We start from the raw sequence: 24,096 nt of genomic DNA, 5'->3' as shown, positions 1-24,096 counted from the left end.
CTTTCTTTCCAAAGAAGACTTGAAAAAAGACTTGAAAAAAGGCGACGTTCTATCAAAAGAAGACTTTCTTTCAACAGAAGACTTCAAAGAAGACTTGAAAAAAGACTACGTTCTATCAAAAGAAGACATGGAAAAAGACGACGTTCTATCAAAAGAAGACTTTCTTTCAACAGAAGACTTCAAAGAAGACTTGAGAAAAGACTACGTTCTATCAAAAGAAGACTTTCTTTCAACAGAAGACTTCAAAGAAGACTTGTAAAAAGACTACGTTCTATCAAAAGAAGACACTGGAAAAGGAGACATGGCAGAAGACGTCGTATCAAAAGAAGACTTTCTCTCAAAAGAAGACTTGAAAAAAGACTTGAAAAAAGGCGACGTTCTATCAAAAGAAGACTTTCTTTCAACAGAAGACTTCAAAGAAGACTTGAAAAAAGACTACGTTCTATCAAAAGAAGACATGGAAAAAGACGACGTTCTATCAAAAGAAGACTTTCTTTCAACAGAAGACTTCAAAGAAGACTTGAAAAAAGACTACGTTCTATCAAAAAAAGACTTTCTTTTAACAGAAGGCTTCAAAGAAGACTTGTAAAAAGACTACGTTCTATCAAAAGAAGACATGGAAAAAGACTACGTTCTATCAAAAGAAGACTTTCTTTCAACAGAAGACTTCAAAGAAGACTTGAGAAAAGACGACGTTCTATCAAAAGAAGACTTTCTTTCAACCGAAGACTTCAAAGAAGACTTGAAAAAAGACTACGTTCTATCAATAGAAGACATGGAAAAAGACGACGTTCTATCAAAAGAAGACTTTCTTTCAACAGAAGACTTCAAAGAAGACTTGAGAAAAGACTACGTTCTATCAAAAGAAGACTTTCTTTCAACAGAAGACTTCAAAGAAGACTTGTAAAAAGACTACGTTCTATCAAAAGAAGATATGGAAAAAGACGACGTTCTATCAAAAGAAGACTTTCTTCCAACAGAAGACTTCAAAGAAGACTTGAGAAAAGACGACGTTCTATCAAAAGAAGACTTTCTTTCAACAGAAGACTTCAAAGAAGACTTGAAAAAAGACTACGTTCTATCAATAGAAGACATGGAAAAAGACGACGTTCTATCAAAAGAAGACTTTCTTTCAACAGAAGACTTCAAAGAAGACTTGAGAAAAGACTACGTTCTATCAAAAGAAGACTTTCTTTCAACAGAAGACTTCAAAGAAGACTTGTAAAAAGACTACGTTCTATCAAAAGAAGACATGCAAAAAGACGACGTTCTATCAAAAGAAGACTTTCTTCCAACAGAAGACTTCAAAGAAGACTTGAGAAAAGCCGACGTTCTATCAAAAGAAGACTTTCTTTCAACAGAAGACTTCAAAGAAGACTTGAAAAAAGACTACGTTCTATCAATAGAAGACATGGAAAAAGACGACGTTCTATCAAAAGAAGACTTTCTTTCAACAGAAGACTTCAAAGAAGACTTGAGAAAAGACTACGTTCTATCGAAAGAAGACTTTCTTTCAACAGAAGACTTCAAAGAAGACTTGTAAAAAGACTACGTTCTATCAAAAGAAGACACTGGAAAAGGAGACATGGCAGAAGACGTCGTATCAAAAGAAGACTTTCTCTCAAAAGAAGACTTGAAAAAAGACTTGAAAAAAGGCGACGTTCTATCAAAAGAAGACTTTCTTTCAACAGAAGACTTCAAAGAAGACTTGAAAAAAGACTACGTTCTATCAATAGAAGACATGGAAAAAGACGACGTTCTATCAAAAGAAGACTTTCTTTCAACAGAAGGCTTCAAAGAAGACTTGAAAAAAGACTACGTTCTATCAAAAGAAGACTTTCTTTCAACAGAAGGCTTCAAAGAAGACTTGTAAAAAGACTATGTTCTATCAAAAGAAGACACTGGAAAAGGAGACAGGGCAGAAGACGTCGTATCAAAAGAAGACTTTCTCTCAAAAGAAGACTTGAAAAAAGACTTGAAAAAAGGCGACGTTCTATCAAAAGAAGACTTTCTTTCAACAGAAGACTTCAAAGAAGACTTGAAAAAAGACTACGTTCTATCAATAGAAGACATGGAAAAAGACAACGTTCTATCAAAAGAAGACTTTCTTTCAACAGAAGACTTCAAAGAAGACTTGAGAAAAGACTACGTTCTATCAAAAGAAGACTTTCTTTCAACAGAAGACTTGAAAGAAGACTTGAAAAAAGGCGACGTTCTATCAAAAGAAGACTTTCTTTCAACAGAAGACTTCAAAGAAGACTTGAAAAAAAACTACGTTCTATCAATAAAAGACATGGAAAAAGACGACGTTCTATCAAAAGAAGACTTTATTTCAACAGAAGGCTTCAAAGAAGACTTGAGAAAAGACTACGTTCTATCAAAAGAAGACTTTCTTTCAACAGAAGACTTCAAAGAAGACTTGTAAAAAGACTACGTTCTATCAAAAGAAGACTTTCTTTCAACAGAAGGCTTCAAAGAAGACTTGAAAAAAGGCGACGTTCTATCAAAAGAAGACTTTCTTTCAACAGAAGACTTGAAAGAAGACTTGAAAAAAGACTACGTTCTATCAATAGAAGACATGGAAAAAGACGACGTTCTATCAAAAGAAGACTTTATTTCAACAGAAGGCTTCAAAGAAGACTTGAGAAAAGACTACGTTCTATCAAAAGAAGATTTTCTTTCAACAGAAGGCTTCAAAGAAGACTTGTAAAGAGACTACGTTCTATCAAAAGAAGACCAAGGCCAAGATGTGGTAAAAGACGAGATCATATCAAAGGAAAACGTCTTACCAGACCAAGATGTAGTAAAACACCAAGATGTGGTAAAAGACGAGATCATATCAAAGGAAAACGTCTTACCAGACCAAGATGTAGTAAAACACCAAGATGTGGTAAAAGACGAGATCATATCAAAGGAAAACGTCTTACCAGAACAAGATGTAGTAAAACACCAAGATGTGGTAAAAGATGACATCATATCAAAAATGACATCATCAAGAGGTAATGCCTTCCTGTGTCCTATCTGTGTATAAACTATATCTCTGTTGTGTAGAAGTTTCGACTCTGAGGCTGTTCAGATGTAGTATTTACGCCCCCCTTGAGTGATCCGATCACAAGTGCTCTCTTTACCTGCCAATGTTAGCAGCAGATGTTTCTGAAGACACTGCTCCAGCTGATCTCCTCACTGAAGGGAGGCAACCGCCATTCCGACATTAGGCCCTAATTGTCGGAATGGCACCACTTAAACCTTTAATTAAACGTCCCATCATTCCGACATTTTTTGCCTCCTAAGGTCGGAATGGTGGTATTTATTTCTTTTTTAAACGTGTTGCCATTCCCACAAATCTTTTAAAAGGGTTCGGGTTGCGGGTTACGGGTTGCGGGTTACGGGTTGCGGGTTGCGGGTTGCGGGTTACGGTTAGCCTTGTCGGAATGCCGGGATGAAACTTTGTCGGAATGGCGGAAGTGTTAAAGTCTGACCTGCCAACATTTAGCAGCTGTTTGAACACACTGTTTACACTGATTTCACCATTTACACTCAATTTATGAAAGAAGAAACATTTTACTGACGCTAAACATGTCACATTTTACAAATACACTCAATAGTAACCAGTATAGGCGACTTCTTTGTCCCCGTGGAGAAAGTCCCCAGACTCCCTTGTTAACCTTGTGAAACTTTGCCTTTGACAATTTTAAAATCATTTTTTCCTTTTTGTAAATTCAGCAAATGTTCTACATGGTTTCTTTCTTTCTTTGTGTAAAAACCATGTTTATTTTGCCCGCAGTGTTTTACGTTAATGATTGCATATAGAGCGGGGCAATCCGATAACAAGTGGTCACTCGAGACGCATGTTAATGCCAGGTGTGACTAATCTAATCTAATTTTATCTAATCTAATCTAAATGTGTCTGTGCTTGTTTATGTTTTACAGATCCCAGTCGTGTTGGATGAAGAGTCAGGCCGCTCACATTGGAAAAATCACTCAATAAAGCACAGTTGAAATAGCTACAATGCAGAATAAGATCACTGAATTTTTGAGTGTGGTGTTGTTGAACGCTAGTTTTAAAGATAGCTGCTCCAAGCTAAAAAATAAAATTAAAGTTCCAGACCACACATCACAAAAACACTACTGTTGAAAACTACTTAATTAAATCTTAGTAGTATTTAACAGTAGTAGAAAGACAAACCGGGGGGGACAAACCAATCCTCAATCCTCCTGATGGCGGCTCTCACCTTCATTCTGAATCCATCCCTGACTCACTGAGAACCTCATTCCCATTAGATTGCCAGCCAGAAACTCTGGTCTGTTTTCTTGCCAAGCCCCTATACACCTTCAGTTTGACATTTTATTTCCCTGGGGCATTTGTTTATTGGTTTATTGTCCAAGTAGCGGACATTGGGCATCCCCTCTAGATTTACATGTTTTTTCTTTATATTTTCATGTAGGTTGGGCCGGCCCGTAAGCATTTTACTGCCAGTACCGCCGCACACCAAAGGCTTTGAGTTTAGAAGTGGCAGTCGAAGTCATGTTTGTTTAACAACTGCCACATAAATACTCAACATTGGCACATTAGTATGTTGTATGGAAGTGGGACCTGGTGTTGATTGTCTTTCTTCTTTCCTTCAATCTCTTCATCTATCCAAATAATGGAGGAGGAGCTGAACCATCAGCAACAAACCAGAAACTAAGATATGGGATGCTGTTATTATGATTTTTTCTTATTATTATTGTGGTAATAGGTGTTATTATTTTGATTATTATTGGTAGTACTATTATCGGGAAAAAAGGAGTGGTCATTATTTAGGGGTTAGTTTGCTGTGATTTAGCTTACTTGAGGACTTGCTTTACTTTCTGTACTGTTTGTTTTTCACTCTGATGCATCGGCTTGAAATTGACTTTATGGAGCCAAAAAGGCTACACATTTGTACAATTACCAGCCCCTCTGAGTTTTCTTTAGCTTTAAACGTTTGGTTATGTAAAAAAAAAAAAGAAATGGTTTGCAGTCAAAAAAAGGGAATATGACAGCATTTCCAACCGCATTTATTGGGTTACGTGGTGTTAATTTTAAGCCCTGCTGGTGTCTTAAGTCTTTATAACAAGAAACAAGATCTTTGTGATGAAGAATAAAGAATTGAGAAACCTCCTCATGAGATCTGTGCTGTCTCTTCTTTTAATAAACTGTCTAGAAAACCATGCTCTGAGTGACACGATATAAACACACATTGTATCAATCATCCTGTTAGTGGTCGATTTTTAAATGACATACAGTAAAACATCAAGAAAAAAGAAATCAGGGCTCAGGCCAGTAACGCTATCAGGGGTAAAAATTCAGATACCCGATAAACCAACAGATTAAACACCAATTTTCAAAAGAATATGTAAAACAAAAAACTTCTTTTTTGATCCCTTAAATATAGTTCAAACACTTGATGACAAGTGACAAAGATGAATTGAAGGCAGAACGTTTTACTGTTTCAGAATAATTGTATATGTCTAAGTGACGTGGAGCGTTTTGAAACTCGGACATTAAACGTGTCTTACTGCAAAGCATGTCTACATGAATATAGCTTATATTTACAAATGATGAATTTATTATTATCTTGATATGTAGGTTTATAAGCAACATAATCATTCTGAACCATGAAGTCATTATGAACCAAACTCTGACCAGAAACACCTTTTCTTGCTTAACGTTATGAAAACATGTCACCTTTTGCATTATTTCTTTTTTAGTGTATAATGGTCACAAACAGTCTGATGACTGCCTCAGCTGTTGGTTGCAGGGGGAGCTCTCAACGTGACGTCAGTTAATGCAACGTAAACCCCGGTGCTGCTGTGAATGCAGCCTTAATGTGTTCAGTCATAAGCTTAACGTTACATGACAAAGTGAAATTATGATCAACAAGAGTGACATGACGGTTGTTGCAGACGTTAACGTTACGTTCTGGCCTCAGTATTTAATAGCAGAGAGCCATCTTGACCTAACATTCAGGTTTCTGCAGGACCGACATGAGGTCTGATGTTGGTCTGACCGGCGTCGCCATCTTGGCAGCACCTGACTCTGCCTCACTTCCAGCTAATCAAAAATGGGCCAAGAGGAAGCGGACTGAGTTAGTTAAACAAGCCCAGCTAGCTACCGAGCTAGCGTAGGCTAACATGCTATCTGTTTGACCGCAGGTTTATTTGCCAAAAGCAGCCAGAACAGTTTACAATACATGAGCTGCAAAATAGCGAGCAACAACTGGTACCGAGGGTGAACGTGTCCCTGTTCAATCTGACCAAGTCAGCACTCACCACAGATTTCTTTCTGTTGTCCTGCAGCGACTGTCAGTTGAGAGCGTGATAGTAGTTCACACAGAAGCAGCTGCTCCACTCACAGTGTTTTCCTGCAGCAGCTGTCTGCTGGTTAATGCTCATTCAAAACGCAGACATCTGTCTCTCCACACCGGTCTTTTAGTCCAATTAACAGCACAGAAAGACATATAATGTGTCCAATATCTGAATTAAAGTGCTCCAAAAGGCACCAACACCACAAATAAGGCGGGGAAAACAAGTTTAGTGTCTGTGTTCAGCCTGTTGTTGTTATTATTTTCCTCTGAGAACAGCTTGTTTTTCAGTTATGGAAGAAAACAAAAACTATTTCGGAGTTTGTATTATTACCTGTTTTTAATATTGTAAAGACTCAAATTCTGAGTTTGCATTTAACAGCTACTGTCCCTTTAATTATTAAAGGCTGCCCTGCTTTTAGGCTATGTCACGATCGACGATATATATTTTAATATTTTGAGATCTCCTCTAAAGCTCTTCATAAATACTCGGACTGAGCGACAAAAATCAAATGTCACAACATTTTTGACCAAATACCTCGATGTCTGTATTGTAGGGATGACATCACTCGACTGTAATGGAGCCTTTTAAAACCAGGAGAAGACGACACTTGAGTCATGTCATGTTTTAATGTCAATTATGGAGCCTCATAAATCACATTCACGAATCATCCTAAAGCTAAACCTGAATAAAAGCCGGAGCTTCTTCACAGCATCGCATTACCTTGGAAATGCGTCAGACAGCGGGGCTCTGCGACATTTACGCCCTGAGTGACGTCAGGGTCATTTTGGTCAACTTTTGTCCAGTAGGGAGCGGGTTTGCAACAACCAGGCCTCTTTACTGTTTGCAATATGTGGATGAGGTCCCAACAAGGACGGACGTTACCAAATGAATCTTGTTTCTGTGGTGGAGATCTTCAGAGCTTTGTCAGTTTGGTATTGTGGTGCTCAGGTGGGCGGAGAGGAACAAACAGGTGGGAGGTTCATGCAAACGAGGCTGCACAAAGAGAGACTTTGTTTTTGGTGGATGGAGTAGACTCAGGTCTCTGGGCCCATCTGTTTCTGAACATCAGTCTGATGATGTTACAGACTATTTTCATCAAATGCACAGAAATAAATGTAAACTAATTAAATGAATCGCTCCCCAACCAGTAGATGTATTTAAATAACGCTGGAATGACCTGTGAGTGATCAGTCGTCTGCTGACAGGTACGTAGCCTCTCGTTTCGTGTAGTTTGAAGGGCATGTTTCAGACACAGTCATCTGCATTTTGATCGGTTTTTATTCAGCTTGTTTTAAAAAAGAGTTATAACCACTGGAAACACAGAAAAAAAAAAAAACTACAGCAGCAGAGTCCTGCTCAGAAAGCATCGCAGCACACACACACACACACACAGCTGCAGGCCGAATGAAATCAGTGTGTGAAATACAGGAGGGCTTCAGGGGGTCTCGAGTGTAAGCTAATTATTCTCTATAGAAATGCAAACTTGCAGCGGTTATAGTTCTGTGACGTAACAGTTTTCCTCCACTACATTTCAGAAAAATCAGAAAAACTGATTTTTTTATGTCTCGTTTATTGCACAGAAAAAAGTCCTTCAATCCGGAAACAAAGTAATAAAATTATTTTAAAAAATGAGGTTTGGAGATCAGCTGGTGTTTAAACTGAATCTTTCATAAAAGCACACAGTTATAAGTTTAGTCCTGCTGTTTGACTGTCGTGTCGTCCATCTTTTATAAACGTCAGTGGTTCTGATGCTGAGCCTTGAAGCTGTGCTGCAGGTTTTGCTAAATTGGGAACATGCATTAAACTGTGTTAAAGGAGCAGTCTGCAGTTTTGGGGCAGAAATTTTAATGAGCAGAGAAAGATCCTCATTGGCTGATTTTTTATCTGCCTAAACAAACTAAATAAATAAACTCTCTTTGTTTTCATGACTGAATAAAATGAATAAACAAACTGACCTTAAAGGACAACACAGTTTATACTGTTTTACTGTGTTTATACGTGGCGGACCCTGCCACCTTTCTAGCTTCAAACAGTCTTCTGGGACCTTATTTTCCTCTGAGAACAGCTCGTTTATTCACTTGTGGAAAAAAATTTATTATTGCCTCAGTAATATTGTAAATATTAAAATTCTGAGTTTGAATTTCTTCTCTAAAACTACATAGTGCCTCTTTAATGTGTGGCTGATGGTGATTGTTTTTTTGAAGTGCTGCCGACATGCAGGACCCCCTGATTGTCATATTAATATTTCACACACTGAATAAAATGTACAGCAAACCAGCCAACCACTCAGCCAGACACCTGTGTGAGCTCCTCCTGTGTTTTGTGTGGTCCAGGTGTGAACGAGGCATCTCTAGTCCAGAGTGTAGATGTTCTCCTGGACTGGTCTTCTCATCCGGATCTCGTAGATGATGTGAGGATGTTCTTCAGAGGAGAAACTGCAAGAGAAAGGAAGAGTTAACAGAAGCTGAACAAACGGCAGGCGGACAGAGGAGGAGAGTCTGTGGTTGGTTCTCGTCTGTCGGTGTCAGTCAGATTACAGTTCATTCAAAAGGTTTTCCTGGATGTTTAAAGGAACAGTTCACCCGAATGTAATGTAAATCCAGTCATCATCTCCTCCCTCCATGCTGATATAAAGTCAGGTGAAGTTTCTTAGTTCACAGAACATTTCTGGAGCTTCACAGTGAAACAGAGTCGCAGCAAATTTTTATATTTTGACTCAAATTTTCAGTGTGATTAAAACATCTTTCCATCCCTAAATTTTGAGGTATGAACTTGTAATTTCAACGTCTCCCTAACCACTGAAGTAGCTGGGGACTTGTTTTTTAAAATTCCAGTTTGAATTGGAAAGACGTATTTTACACCCTCAATGTGCGGTCGAGCTCATGCACCATCTTCAGATGGGCGTGCGAACACTTTCAGCCTGGCAGCTACAGTGAAGATTTCAGGGTGTAAATATGGTCTCCTCAGAGTTTGTGATCTCGGGGCTTCTGCAGACTGTGATCACAGCAGACGAGCTGATGGAGACATCTGATGTTTAAATCATCTCCAGCTGCTTCAGCTGTTCAGCAGAACGCTGCAACTCTGTTTTACTGTGAAGCTCCAGAAATGTTCTGTGGACTACGAGACTTCACCTGACTTTATATCATCAGGAGATGATGACTGAGCCTGACTTTATATCATCAGGAGGAGATGATGGCTGAGCCTGACTTTATATCATCAGGAGGAGATGATGGCTGAGCCTGACTTTATATCATCAGGAGGAGATGATGGCTGAGCCTGACTTTATATCATCAGGAGGAGATGATGGCTGAGCCTGACTTTATATCATCAGGAGGAGATGATGGCTGAGCCTGACTTTATATCATCAGGAGGAGATGATGGCTGAGCCTGACTTTATATCATCAGGAGGAGATGATGACTGAGCCTGACTTTATATCATCAGGAGGAGATGATGACTGAGCCTGACTTTATATCATCAGGAGGAGACGATGGCTGAGCCTGACTTTATATCATCAGGAGGAGACGATGGCTGAGCCTGACTTTATATCATCAGGAGGAGACGATGGCTGAGCCTGACTTTATATCATCAGGAGGAGACGATGGCTGAGCCTGACTTTATATCATCAGGAGGAGATGATGGCTGAGCCTGACTTTATATCATCAGGAGGAGATGATGGCTGAGCCTGACTTTATATCATCAGGAGGAGATGATGGCTGAGCCTGACTTTATATCATCAGGAGGAGATGATGACTGAGCCTGACTTTATATCATCAGGAGGAGACGATGACTGAGCCTGACTTTATATCATCAGGAGGAGATGATGGCTGAGCCTGACTTTATATCATCAGGAGGAGATGATGGCTGAGCCTGACTTTATATCATCAGGAGGAGATGATGACTGAGCCTGACTTTATATCATCAGGAGGAGATGATGGCTGAGCCTGACTTTATATCATCAGGAGGAGATGATGACTGAGCCTGACTTTATATCATCAGGAGGAGATGATGGCTGAGCCTGACTTTATATCATCAGGAGGAGATGATGGCTGAGCCTGACTTTATATCATCAGGAGGAGATGATGACTGGATTTACATTTTCTGGATGAACTGATCCTTTAATCGTACGCAGCTGCAAAGACATCCGAAACTGAGCGACAAGTTAAAAAACAACCCAAGTCTGGTTTAAATCCATTCATCAGAATAAACTTAAACTCTTTTATGCAACAGTTAAAGGGTAACTCCACCAGTTTTCCACATGTGGAGTAGTATAAAGCCTTTTTGTGGCTTCAGAGGAAGCTGCATGTGATCTGATGAAGAGAAACTGGTGTTGCATTGTGGGTGATGTAAGCGCCGGGTTTTGGTCCATCACTGCTCTCCTGTTACACTCTGGGCTCATTACGGACGGTTTAAAGACAAATGGACCTTTTTTTATTCCACACATTCTTCTTCCTTTTCAAAACCTGAAGCCTACATTACCCACAATGCAACAGAACCACTGGTAATTTATCGGATTATATGTAATTCCTCTGCAGCCACAAAAGGCTTTTTCACGTTACCCTTCAATCATCTTATTAGTGAAACCTCCTGCAGAATAATCCGAGATGAAGATTATCTTTAGTCGTAGCCTGACACCATGGCAACCGTCCCGCAACATAAACACCCTCGTTCACTTTCAGTCAATAACATCAGAATACAGACTGAACTGACACAGTCTCAACTTGATGGCAGGATAATGAATCTGTTTCTCAAATACCGCCATCTTGGACTTTGATAAGCTGAAAAACAGGCGGCATTGTTGAGGAACGTTTGTCTTCTTCCTGTTCATCTCTGCCCTGTCTCCCCGTCTGTCTCACTGTGTTGGACAGCTGGCTTTTGCTGCGACCTCGCTAAACTATCCCACAATGCATCGCATCAGCATCATCGTCAAAATCCAGGAGGCTGGTATTTGTAACAGCGACCTGTGTTGCACTCACCAGCCGGTCTTCAGGGCTCTTCTGTATATTCCACCTGCAGAAAAACAAATAAGATTTAAATAAGAAACGTTGTTAAATCAACAGACTTCAATCCAATCCACTTTATTTATATAGCACAATAAAAAAGATGAAGGACACAATAGAAAGATAAAAGTAATAAAATAAAATTAAATAAATAAAAATTCACTGCGCACAAGATAAAAATATGCACGTATACCCATAAAATCATAGAACCATAAAATCAACACCCTACATGGTGTCAAAAGCCAAAGAAAAGAGCTGGGTTTTAAGAAGAGTTTTAAAATGAGACAGTGAGTCTAATGTGCAGCATCAATCCGTCCCAAAGTTTTGGAGATGCAACGGCAAAAGCTCGCTCCCCTCTGAGCTTTAGGCACTGTTTGCTTTAAAAGCAAATAAAATCATTTTAAAATGAATCCTTAAATGAAGCTAAAATAGGTGAAATGTGCTCATACCTGCAGCTTTAAACCCGCGGGTCTCCAGCTGCACTCTGAGGAATAAGAAACTACACCGGACTCTCATCAGCATGAGGGGGAGTCCATAATGACTGACTTTTGTTTTAGAGTGAACTATTCCTTTAAGCTCAAGGGGAGATAAAGTTCATCTTTAAACCTGCGTTAAGACAGTTATTTTTTGTATCTCTAGTTTTCTGATATTTTACTTTTAAATATGCAAATGAGGCATTATGGACACTGTACAATCCCTTTTTATCACTCGGTAAATCGGAAAATACTGTCAACCACAGACATTAAAAAATCTATATTATCCATGTTTTTAGAGTCTGAGAAAAGACTTTAAAGCTATTGATGGTAAAATATAGTAAAACATTTAGACAAAAATCGAATTTTGGTGGATAAAGTCAAAATGTTTAGATATCACCATGTAACTGCCCCAGACAATAATTTATTTCTATTATTTATTTATTTTTTACTTTTTATGTTTAATTGTGCAAATTAAATACACACAAACAGAAAATTGAACTAACATTAAACTTCTAAATGTGTATTTTGGATGTTTCCTTTCAACCGGTCTGATCGAAAGACGTGTTACAGAAGAAAAATAGACCAAAATGTCAAATTTTACCAGAGCATGAAAATAAAAACAATGTTTTCCCATAAACACATCAATCATATTTCAACAATTACAGTGTTTTATATCGTCTCCATGTGATGCGACCAAAAACGTTAAACGTACGTTTAAAGGCCAGAAACAGAAAAACTGCTGCCAACATCAACAACACGCTGAGAGAGAGCGAGAGGACAGGAACGTTGATCTGAAGGGAGAGAGAGGGGAGAGAGTCCTCCACCTGACAGAGAGAGAGAGAGAGAGAGAGAGGTTTGAGTTATTATCCTTAATATTTTCCTAAAATCAAACTCGATATATGACGCCTCCACGTGCAGCAGAATATGGGACAGAAATACCTTTAAGTCAGAATCAGAATCGCTTTTATTGCCAAGTAAGTTCACACATACGAGGAACTTGCTGTGCTCTGTAGGTGCAAAACAACAAACAATGCTAAAAGTACATAAAGGACATAATAAAACTATAAAAATATAAATACAGTTTGAATATAAAGTGTGACCAATTTTAAAGTAGATGAAGACTGTCCAGATTTGTCCAGTAGCACAAAAAGTTTGACCGAGATTGCCTGCGATTGATCCTGACAACATTTGAAAAGTCAAGAATTGCTGCAAGATTAAATCATCGTTAGCCGGATGTCTCTCACGTGCTCTTTGGGCCCCACAGCGATTCTGTCCAGGACCTAACATTATGGGGTGGTGGAGGTGGTGGTAGTCATGGTAACTCACAGTGACGGTGTCGGAGCGCTGCAGGGTGGAGTTCCTCCTCAGAAGGTCCAGATGAGACGACAGCAGGGATTTCCAGTTTACTACACGGAGGCAGACAACACAGAACTGTCACGTGATCACGCTCTGGACCAGTACACCCAGTGTTACCAGCACCAGTGGGATGACCAGCTTCATGATACCAGTTATTATCCAGTATCACCCAGAGAGAGCTTGACTTCATGGCAGTGTGACCTGTCTCACCTGTGGAGGTCGACGGCTCCGTCACGCGATCGGTCGTTGCGGTCATGGTTGTTGTTGTTGTTGGAGGAGAACTGGTGACCGGAGCTGAGGAGAACAAACCGGACACAACGTGATACCTCAGTGTCAGTGCTGAGACCACTGATGACACATCTTCTTGTACTGAGCGTGATAATAACATCGTGAGAATGGGTTGAAACAGTCAGTGCAAAAACACGAGTAGATGCAAATTCTCACTTGGAGACAAACTTGTGTCAGTTTGAGCCAAAAGTGTAAAAGAGAAGAGACGAGAGGGGGAAGGAGACGAAGGTGAACGTTTGGCTTAATCAGCCTCATGTAGACCAGTTTCCGAGTCCACGTGGCCACATCAGGTTCTGATTATGTTTAAGCCTTTTAAACTTTCCACATCAATCAAACACTGTTTTTAACAGAAAATATGAAAATGCCCGTGTGTTCACTTTGTCGGACCGGCAGGAGACACGAAAGCACCGGTTTTGTACTTTCTCCATTTTCAAGGACCAGTAATGAAAAATGTGACATCTGCTTGTATCTCTCAATCGTTCAAGTTATACTTCAGAAGATTTTGATCCCTAACAATGGCTTCCTGTCCACGACTCTGTTTAGGGTGTGAAGATGGTGGAAGCCTCAGGGTTACGCTTCTGTGGCGCCACCACTCTGATGTGGTTAAAAAAATAAGAAAACTTTCAGTCTCAGTCTGTTTGGAAACAAGTTAAAACAGGTTTTTCCTGCCGTGATCATTCCTGCTGTTTACGCATGTCTTAAATCAACTTTCAGTGTGAGAGCGGCGGCACAAAATCCACATTCTGGGCAAAATATTCCACGTTTTATTGATTTTATGTGAACGTGTCCTTTAATTGTGCGTGTTCTGTTAAAGAGTCGCTCACCTCTGACCACCCTCAGGTTCATGATCACTTTCTTGTCGTTGAAGATGCCGTCGATGTCCACCCTGCAGCAGTACGGCCCGCTGTCCGTCCGCCTCACATTCAGGATGTCCAGGTCCATCTGTCCGTCCAGGACGTCCCCCGTCAGCCGGTACCGGTCCTCCACCTGCAGCACCAGGGTCAGGGTTCAATCACCACCACTTTGATTTTAAGCCTGAATCAGAGTCGAAGTACACGAGCTGATTTTCATGTTGGCATCACAGCCGGACGAGAACATTTGCCAGTGTGAAACCACTGATACTTTAGCTAAGACTAAGAAGGCAACGAGCAAGCGAGAGGCCGCTGTTTGGGACGATGGTTTCAACATTTGCAAGCGTGAAACCACTGAATATTTTATAAAAGATGTCTGGACACTTTCCTCACTTCTTAGTGGCAATAAAAGCAGATATTTATAATGCTCGACACCTCAGTGAGACAAATAACAAGCGTGAGACCACTGGATAGTTTTTGACAAGACGTCCTTACGCTTCCCAGGCGTCTTATTGGCAACTAAAGCAGATATTTTAAATGGTTGACAGCTGGACGAGTGTTTCAACATCTGCAAGCCTGAAACCACTGATATTTAAGACAAGACGCTGGGACACTTTCCAGCCGTCTTAGTAGCAAAACAAGCAGATATTTTTAATGACAGCTCAGTGAGATGACTTACAAGCGAGAGACCACTGCTTGAGACAGTGTTAACTACTGATACTTCAGACAAGATGCTGGGACACTCCAGCAGCGTTAATTTGACATAAACATAAAGTTTCAACATATCTGCTGTTCGCAGAAACGTACATGACGAACTTCTAAGTGCTGTTCTCATTGTCCAATCAGACGAACATATTTAAGATTTCATGACATAAACTGACCTTGGAGATGACGCCGTTCTCGTCCGTCTGCACCAGGATGTTGTTGCACCAGAAGGTCCCGCAGCCGCGGCCCCAGCAGACCCGACTCAGACCGAAACGCTTCACGGAGTACTGACAGGACAGAGAGGCCACGCCCCCCTCCAGCACTTTAAAACAGGAAACAGACGAAAAGTGTCCACCTGCAGCACAGAGACACATCTGAAACACCTCCAGCTGGACTTTGGTCCGACATCCATCCAGGTGATGTTTTGTCATAAATTAAAGGACCCACTGGTTAATAGAAGCACAGCTGAAGCTTAGCCCACTAATAGAAAAAATGTATTTGCAACCATTTAGATCATTAAAGACCCAACAGTTTGTATTCTCTGCTTTTCCTTTGAATAATTTACAATAACAAACACTATGACGCTCACTTTAGGCTCTGGCTCACTGTCACCACGTCACTATTTTCAGTTTCATTTTGAAACCAAACAATCGATAAATGAATGGAGAAAATAATCAGCAGATGAATCCAGAGTGAAAGTTAATGAGCAGTCGCAGTCCAACACAAAAAAGTCCAAATGAGCTCCACAATAACAATCTGATCACAGTCACAGACATTTGACTTTAAATCCTTAATTTTCCTGATTATAATTAAATACTTTTACTGAAGTTACAGTTTCTGAATACTTCCTCCTCCTGTTTCTTGCAACAGAGTATTATTACAGTGTGGTATTAGTACCTTTATTGGAGTAAAGTATCTGATTACTTCCTCCTCGATAGTTGTGTTGTGATGTCAGCTGTTTGTGTCTCACCTGACAGGACGAAGAGGACGATGATGAAGGTCTGAGGCGTTCGACAGCGGCGAGGCGAGACGGCGGCCATCCTGTGACTGTGAGTGTGTGTGTGTGTGTGTGTGTGTGTGTGTGTGTGTGTGTGTGTGTGTGTGTGTGTTCATTGTCCACTTTGACGAACAGAGTGAGACTGTGACGGGGGAGCTGTGATGTCGGGGGGGTGCAGAGACACAGTGTGTTACTGTATCTGTTTGTGTGGTTTTGTGTGTGTGTGTGTGACGTCTCCATGATGAAGTCGTCAGTGATTCTCTGTCTCTCACTCTGAGCGCAGCGGTGGAGAGTAACTAATTACTAATTACAGAGGGATTTACAATTTGACAACCTCCATTTTAAATTCAAACCAACTGGACAAAATCTGCTTATTGAGTGTTTTTGGTTTTTAACCTCATCTCATCGAGCCCAAAGTAAATTCAGTACTCTTACTTACTTACCACGATTTGGAGTACAGCAATGATTTTGGGCTCTTTTGAGAGGTTATAAGATGAATTAACTCATTTTAGTTCTTTATTTCCTTGTTCACACAAACTTTGTGCACATGAAAAAGTCAAAAACAAGTGCTGAAGTGGAAAAACAGCCTATTCAAAGAGCAAACTACACAAACCGAGTTTAGGCCGTTAAAAACTGCAGTAAACTACATGTTACTGGATTTGAAATCTCATGATGCACCAATCATCCGGAGGCTGGTGTGTGAGTGGCTCAGGGAAGAGGAGAAAGAAGAGTCATGTGTCTACATGATCATTCATCAGCTAACTGTCTGTTTCAACTGATCTACCCATTGAACCAGTAACCACAACATCACCAGACTCCCTTAACAAATCATCTGATTCTAAGAGTTGTTTTCATGAGGAGAAACGTGACAAACTTTTCTGAAACAGCTTCAACAAATTCTTAATCATTGGTGTCATCTTGTAAATTCAGCATTAAATGTTGAATTTGTATATAATCCATCATAAATCTTATCAGCATATTTGGCCGGGGAATGAAATGTTTTGTTTATAGACTCATTAAATTAATCACAGTCCATAAACCCTTAAATTTGAATTTCATAGCAACATGGTGAACTGAAGTAAAGTCTGGGGCTTCACTTTGGTCTGTTAAAGATCAAATGTAGCTTTTTTTAAACTGACTCGACGATCGTTGCACTTTAATCCGATAATGAAAAGTCTGCAGGAGTTAAAATGAAGCGTTTCTGTCCCCTGATTAAACTTATTTCTTTTTATTTCCATTGACAGAGACGAGGATGAACGCAGTGTGTTTACTCTGATGGAAGGAAATACTGCGAACAAAAGGCTGTCTGTAACACACACACACACACACACACACACACACACACACACTGATGCTGGCTGTGTGGAGACGTCGCAGACACACAAAGGACTCATTATTCACATCAAATATTTCTTTCTTTTCTCCACTTCATCTCTTTTTCTCCACAAACTGACAGTATAAGAGGCTTTTAATTGGAAAAAACTGAATAATTAACCAAAACATGTTGAAGACAACTTTAGATAACATTCCCACACGGGAGGCACAATGAAGTATGACATTTAACAAGATTTATGTTTTTTAAGACAAAATATCAAGAATAAATGCTGCAAACTGACCGATGTTTCTGTGGTGAGCAAAATAAATGGAATAGAGATATAAAGAGGAGCTGGATGCAGCTCATTCAACCTGGAACGAGGCTTAATGTGGATAAATGTGTCGTAACTTAAACATCTCAGCTGTTTCCACACTGATGTGCATAGAAACTGAAACCAATATTGATCCAGAGGATAAATATTAAAGATCAAACAGTTTTCAAACCCACAGGGAGAGAAGCTGCAGGAGGAAAAGATAAAAACATGAGAAGTGTTTGACTCACGTCAACAGATGTCAGCTGTTTAGTTTCAGGCTTTCAGCCTCGTGAGAAGTTTGTTTATGTTCCCCTCAGGAGGAACTCTGACTTCTCATCTAGTGACATCATCACGTCAACATTTTAATGTGTCCAAACCTTTGGTTCATGCAGAACCGATGACATTCACATCAGCCTCAGCTCTGCTTTGTGTCCACTGTAATTAGCAAAGTTTCTGAACTTTTTCAATTGATTTCCCCATTGATCTTGTATATGCAACATCACCAGACTCCCTTAACAAATCATCTGATTTTAAGAGTTGTTTCATGAGGAGAAACTTTATAACGTAGTGAAACTCTGTCTCTGACAGATTCTGAATCATTGTCTCCTTCTTGTAAATTCAGCATTAAATGAAAACAGTAAGTTGTTTGTTTCCTTGTAAAAAGTGTCAGTTTGTGGCAGCATGGCTGCACCAGCCTGTCTGCTTCTGTGAAACTCTGTCTCTGACGTATTCTGACTTATTTGTTCCTTCTTGTAAATTCAGCAAATGTTCAACCTGAACTTCTTTCTGTCTTTGAGTAGAAACATGGAGTCTGAATAATGACTGAATTTAGGTTTTTGGGTGAACTGTTCCTGTAACATGTAAACAGTATTTTACTGTTGTTGTTTGGCTTGGAGCTCATTTTAATTAGATTAAACTCCACTTTGGTCATTTAATCCCGAATTATGAATCATGTATTTGTCGCAGTAACTACAGCTGTCAGATAAAATGTGGAGGAGTAAAAGTATGAAGTATAAAATGGAAAGTACCTCAAACTTTACTTTCCACCACTGTTGTCATGAGTGAGTGATTAAAAGACAAACTGATGAAACGATCAATAATAATCCAAACTGAGTTTGTGCTGCAGACTGAACATGTTGTCAGTCACGTAACGATGCTGCCACCTGCTGGTCCTCACTGCAGTGTTGAGCTGCAGCAATGGAAGAAGTATTTAGATCCTTTACTGCAGTAAAAGTACTAATACCACACTTTAGAAATACTCTGTTACAAGTACAAGTCCTGCACTGAAAATGTTACTTTAATGAAAGTATGTACAATGGGATTAAAAGTGTTTTAAAAGTATTCAAACTAAAAGTACTGGATGCAGAAAAATGTCCCATATGATTAAATTAACCTAATATATAATTATGGCAATAAACACTTCGACTGTAAAGCATTTATTGCCATTAACAGTAACTTACTGAAGGGGAGAGAAAAGTCGTATCTACTCTGTACTCACATGATGTCTCACACAGAGCAACACCTCCTCAGTAGTTAATATTTAATTCCCTGTTGAGATCAGAGATCACTTCTCTTGTGAGCAGACGAGCGAGCAGACAGTCAAGTAACAGTAAAGGCTTTTTATTTGTCTTTTTCATCTACTTCATTCCCCATCGGACCATGAACACCACGACGAACAGCAGAGGTCATAGGGAACATTATTATGAAGGCCGGCACTTGAAGCTGAAGGATTTGAAGGAGGAAGCAAAGGGTTTGGTGAACCAATACCTCTTCAAAACAAATATTCCTGCCTGTCCCCGACCAAAGTTTCATGTGTCTCATCTGCAACACGACACAGACAGAGATGGGTTACGTGGCATCAGGAGGGATGACGGCTTCAAGAGCCCATATGGAGGCTCTCTGCTGTGGTGGAGTCTGGCTGTGGGGCCTGATGACATAACATCAGCTGAGAGGAGGCTCCTGGAGACGACCTACCCCGACCGGACGGAGGAGCAGGTCCAGATGCAGCAGAGCTTCCTGGGGAAGTTTGCCACCTCCCCGGCCTTCTCAGAGAGCTCCATGCTGGGCTCGTACCGCTTCACCTTCCCCCTGGAGGAGGTGCTGGAGGCCTACAGCCAGCAGGTAGTAGATTACTTAAAGGAGCAGGCTGTAGTTTTGTTGAAGAAATGAGAACAGCTTGTTGGTTCACTCATGGACAAAAGTTTGTATTGTTACCTCATTAATATTGTAAATATTAAAACTCTGAGTTTGAATTTCTTCTCTAAAACTACGTAATGCTCCTTTAAAGTGAATGAAGGCGATGTGGTCTGTGTGTTGTGTTTGTGACACAGAGACCTTGATGAAAGTGTTTGTGAGGACTCTTCCACTAAAACCTCTTTTATGGTTCCAGTTTTGCTCCGGTGCTCAGCCCGTCATGCGGGTGTATGAGACCATCCTGTACAAACAGGAAGTGGAGTACGTTATACTGGTGCACAGTCCAGCCAATCAGGAGCAGTTCTCAGACCGTCCTCTGCTGACTGACGACCCAAACTCTGTCTGCTCCTACAGAGACGGCTGCTTCATCTGGAGGCCTGAGGCCATGTGTAAGACACACAGGTAATAAACACTGTACTTAAGTACTGAAGTACTTTACTTCACTTTACTTTACTTTACTTTACTTGGGTATCACCATTTTTTCCAACTTTATACTTCTACTCAGCTGCATCCCAGACACACAAACATTGTACAGTTTACTCCACTACATCTGTCTGACAGCTTTAGTTACTAGTTACCTTTAAGATTACAATCTTTAATTCTTTATGGGTTCAGATTCTACTTTTTAAGATAAGAAAACTTTAAAATGCTCTTGGATTAGCAGAAAAATACAGTCACACAGCTAAAAAAGTAAAACTTCTTACAGGACGTCTCTCAAGTCTTTGTGTTCGGTGTTCAGCTGTTTTGCATCCAGGTGTTTTAACCTGTGAAGGTCTGTGGACGGAGGACCGGGACCTGGAGGATACGATTTGTGGTTGACTCTCTTCAGCTGCCACAGCTGCAGTAACGCAGCAGGGAGAGCTGAACTGAGTCAAAAGGTTCAGATCTTTCCTTTGTGTCTGTTTTCTCTCAGGTTTGAGTTGGTCCTGAATCCTGATGAACAGCAGATGGAAGTGAGGGAGGTCGGGCCATACCCTGAGTATTATGTTTGGGATAATGTAGCCGTCGCCCTGCATGTGGACAGAGAGGTACCTTCATGCTCATTCTTTTGTTTTGTTTAAAGTGATGGTTTTGCTTAAAGTGATGATTTTGTTTAAAGTGATGGTTTTGTTTAAAGTGATGGTTTTGTTTAAAGGTGACGGGGAGGGAATATTTTTTTATTGAAGAAAGTAAAAAACTAAATAATCTTCAGTAGAATAATCAGTTTTTTGTTCATTAGATTTATTTCTCTGGTTATCTGTGATAATACAAATACAATTCATTGTCATATGTTTGGTGCTGAACGCGTCCGTTGACTCGGAGCTGAGAGGAGCTGAGAACGGGTCGGTTCGGCTCCACTTCCAACGTGACTTCATGATGTTTACAAGCTTCATTATTAGAAGGCAGCTCAGCTCAGTTTATGTGTTATGAACATTAACGCAGCCTCTGCTCCTGGAGCTCTGTCCAGTGGACAGACTGGTGAACCAAACTCCTCCATTGCTGCTCACCATCGTCTCTTTTTCTGTTTCAGGTGCTGAACTTTGATTCTGCCCGACTGAGACAGAACCTCAGGTACTGCAGCGGAGCATATCCTTCAATTGTGAAGCCTTGGGAATTTGAGGACTTCCCACAAGCTGCAGAGTCAGTCAGGAAACTGTGGCCCGACGACTCCTCACCACTGGAGAGAGCTGAGCCGCTAAATGAATGTCTGTCGTCTGTCGAGCATGAAGATGTACAGAAGCTACAACTATAATAAATGAAGTATGAATATTAGAAATACTAACAGCTGTAAAACAACTGTAGTCTAAATATGACCAATAATAACAATAATGACAATGATAATAATAATTAATTTTCAAGCAGCGATGAAAGGGCCTCACAGTATATGCACAACCCGATGTTCTTCCTGGTTTGTACTTTTCTCCTGTTTTGTTATCAGGACTTTGGATTCTGTGGACTTGTTTTATGGCTTTATTTAATAAAGGTAAAGTGCTTTTTCTATGTGGCTTCCTGTTTGTGTAAACAGTGTGAATGTGACAGTTGGCTGAAATATTTTAATGTGAGGATTTACACAACAAACGTTAAATTAAACACGTCTTAGAGCTCATTAGAAAACCTCCATTTTGATCCAACTCACTGTACGTAGTAAAACTCGGTCAATTAAAGGTAATTGTTAATTTTTTTTAAATGCTGATGTTGTGAGAAAGGATGCTCAAATCATAGACACATAAATAACATGAAGGTGAATGTACGGTTTTATTAAACCAACTACCTTGATCCAATAACTCCCACCGTATAGGGTGCTTTAACTGATGAAACAGTGTCACACTCAAGCTCGGACAACCGATCACTGTCTTTCCCGTATTTATTTTCACGTGAGCGTTCCTGTTACACATGCTAACTAGCACCTGAACAGTAACCGTGCCGTTAGCCAGGTAATCAACTGAAATGACACAAAACAACACAAAATTAATGACACGGACATATTATCCACTGTATAATCCGCATACATGAACATATGTATAGTATTCAACATACGTTGTAATCACTTGTATACATCTCTTAACTCACCAGCTCAGCTTCACCAGTCAAAACAACGGTATCAATATAAAAGAAGATCCGGCAGGTTAATACATCCGCCCCAAATAACCTACAGGGGGAATTGCTACCACAAGAGGTCGCTATGAAATTAACAAATGTGGGACAACTTCACACCTCCCACTTGGGCTACTTGTCATTGACCAAGTAGGCCACAATAACTATTATTAATACAACAATGTAATACACAGAATATGCAAAACCTCTCAGGTGACAAAATAAATAAACAACATATAACTGTTCAAGGAAACAGATTTAGTCTAAGTCCCGCCTTCAAGTGTCCAAAGTTCCAGCACCTCTTAGGTACTTAGGGGAGTAAGCGACGCCCCCTCCTGCTCCTCTACTGGCAGCAACACCACCAGCCTCCTGACGTCCCTGTGTAGGATGGTGGAAGGACATGACAAATCCTCACCTTGACGTCTCGGACAACACCCTTTACGTCTGGACACGACTCCTCGACACGACCCAGCCTGAATCAACCCCGGAGGGCGTTTTGGTCCGCAACCCATACCAGGTCTCCGGCAGCGACATTCCTGGCAGGGGAATGCCACGTTTGCCGAACGAACAGGTGAGGTCCTGCCAACTGGCTCCAACATCTCCAAAACTTATCCACCTCCACCTGGACTGCTCGCAGACGACTGAACGGGTAGGTAGGGAATTCAAAACCCTGGGTGTCACCTCTGGGCCCCGCCCGACCCAACAGCAACGAGTTCGGTGTCACAACGTCCACAGTCTCCTCCTGAACCTGAGCTCTGGCCCCGATTGGCCTCTCATTGGAAAGGTTGGCAGCCAGGAAGAGGAGGGTTTGGAACTCTAGGATGGTCAAGTCAGCCTCCTCACCAACACTGCTCAATGACCTCTTCAACACACGGACAGCTGCCTCCGCTGCCCCATTCCGATGCGGCGAGTCCGCAGGACTAAACTCCCACACCCAGTTAGTCCCAGCCATAACCGCTCTCTGTTGGACTTCCTCCTTGTTGATACCCACCAGGAAGCTGTGGAGATCCTCCAGCGCAGGTCTGGCCCCCACGAAGTTGGTGCCCTGGTCGGACCAGAGCTTTTTGGGATGACCCCTTAGGGTGCTAAATCGCTGATAAGTTTTGAGAAAGCCCTCAGTCGATAGGTCCTCGACCAAATCTGCATGGATCGCTCTCGAGGCCATACAACTAAAGACCACGCCCCAGACCTTCTTCTTCGCGCGCCGCCTCACAACATCCCTGACTGTGTATGGACCGAACAGGTCCAGCGTTGTATACTCGAAAGGAACCGCTGGCCCGGTGCGTACAGAAGGGAGATTGCTCATTACTTGAGAGCATAACTTGGCTCTGCACTTCCGGCAATGCATACACGAGTCTACAACTTTGCGAGCAACTCTAGGGCCTTGCACCACCCAGGCTCTTTTCCTCATCCGAAGGAGGGTACCAGCAACGCCTTCATGGTTGGCACGGTGGGCTTCCTCCGGAAGGAGGGTGCTGATCTGCTCCTTGTAGGGGATCAGCGGGACCCCAGGTCCCCCTTTGTCAACAGACTGGATCCGGCCGTGGCACAACAAGAGGCCCGTTGCACTGTCCTTGTTCACAACCAGATGGTTGAGTGTCGTCGTGGGGAAGGTCACACCAGTCTGGGCAGCGAGACATAAGTCCTTGAATGCCTCCTCTCGCTCCTGGACTGTGAGTACTGCCTCCCACTGTTCTTGC

At 41.1% G+C, this 24,096-nt stretch overlaps 2 protein-coding genes across 2 annotated transcripts; one reads left to right on the top strand and one right to left on the bottom strand.

Annotated features, from left to right (window-relative positions):
* Positions 1–8,680: 8,680 nt before the first annotated feature.
* Positions 8,681–16,044, bottom strand: timd4 (T cell immunoglobulin and mucin domain containing 4). The gene is made up of 8 exons (XM_073478955.1): positions 15,975–16,044; positions 15,181–15,359; positions 14,273–14,435; positions 13,371–13,454; positions 13,131–13,210; positions 12,517–12,628; positions 11,305–11,338; positions 8,681–8,765 (listed from the first exon to the last, which is right to left on the bottom strand). Exons 1-8 carry the CDS (start codon positions 16,042–16,044, stop codon positions 8,681–8,683), a joined length of 807 nt encoding a protein of 268 aa, XP_073335056.1.
* Positions 16,045–19,228: 3,184 nt separating this feature from the next.
* Positions 19,229–21,802, top strand: LOC141007358 (uncharacterized). The gene is made up of 4 exons (XM_073479716.1): positions 19,229–19,750; positions 20,019–20,224; positions 20,736–20,850; positions 21,333–21,802. Exons 1-4 carry the CDS (start codon positions 19,289–19,291, stop codon positions 21,552–21,554), a joined length of 1,005 nt encoding a protein of 334 aa, XP_073335817.1. The 5' UTR covers positions 19,229–19,288; the 3' UTR covers positions 21,555–21,802.
* Positions 21,803–24,096: the final 2,294 nt, after the last annotated feature.

The sequence above is a fragment of the Pagrus major genome, chromosome 13, assembly GCF_040436345.1.
Source record: "Pagrus major chromosome 13, Pma_NU_1.0".
Lineage (NCBI taxonomy): Eukaryota > Metazoa > Chordata > Actinopteri > Spariformes > Sparidae > Pagrus > Pagrus major.
Note: the sequence above shows the minus strand (reverse complement) of the source record. Positions and strands in the feature narration are given on the sequence as shown.

Excerpts from the sequence above, each read along its gene's own strand:
- LOC141007358 (XM_073479716.1), top strand. The coding sequence starts at position 19,289 with ATGAACACCACGACGAACAGCAGAGGTCATAGGGAACATTATTATGAA. Across the intron at positions 19,751-20,018 it reads TGGAGGCCTACAGCCAGCAG|TTTTGCTCCGGTGCTCAGCC; the intron begins GTAGTAGATTAC and ends TTATGGTTCCAG. Across the intron at positions 20,851-21,332 it reads CCCTGCATGTGGACAGAGAG|GTGCTGAACTTTGATTCTGC; the intron begins GTACCTTCATGC and ends TTTCTGTTTCAG.
- timd4 (XM_073478955.1), bottom strand. The coding sequence starts at position 16,044 with ATGGCCGCCGTCTCGCCTCGCCGCTGTCGAACGCCTCAGACCTTCATC. Across the intron at positions 11,339-12,516 it reads TCTGTTTCTGGCCTTTAAAC|GTGGAATATACAGAAGAGCC; the intron begins GTACGTTTAACG and ends GTTTTTCTGCAG. Across the intron at positions 8,766-11,304 it reads AGAGCCCTGAAGACCGGCTG|TTTCTCCTCTGAAGAACATC; the intron begins GTGAGTGCAACA and ends TTTCTCTTGCAG.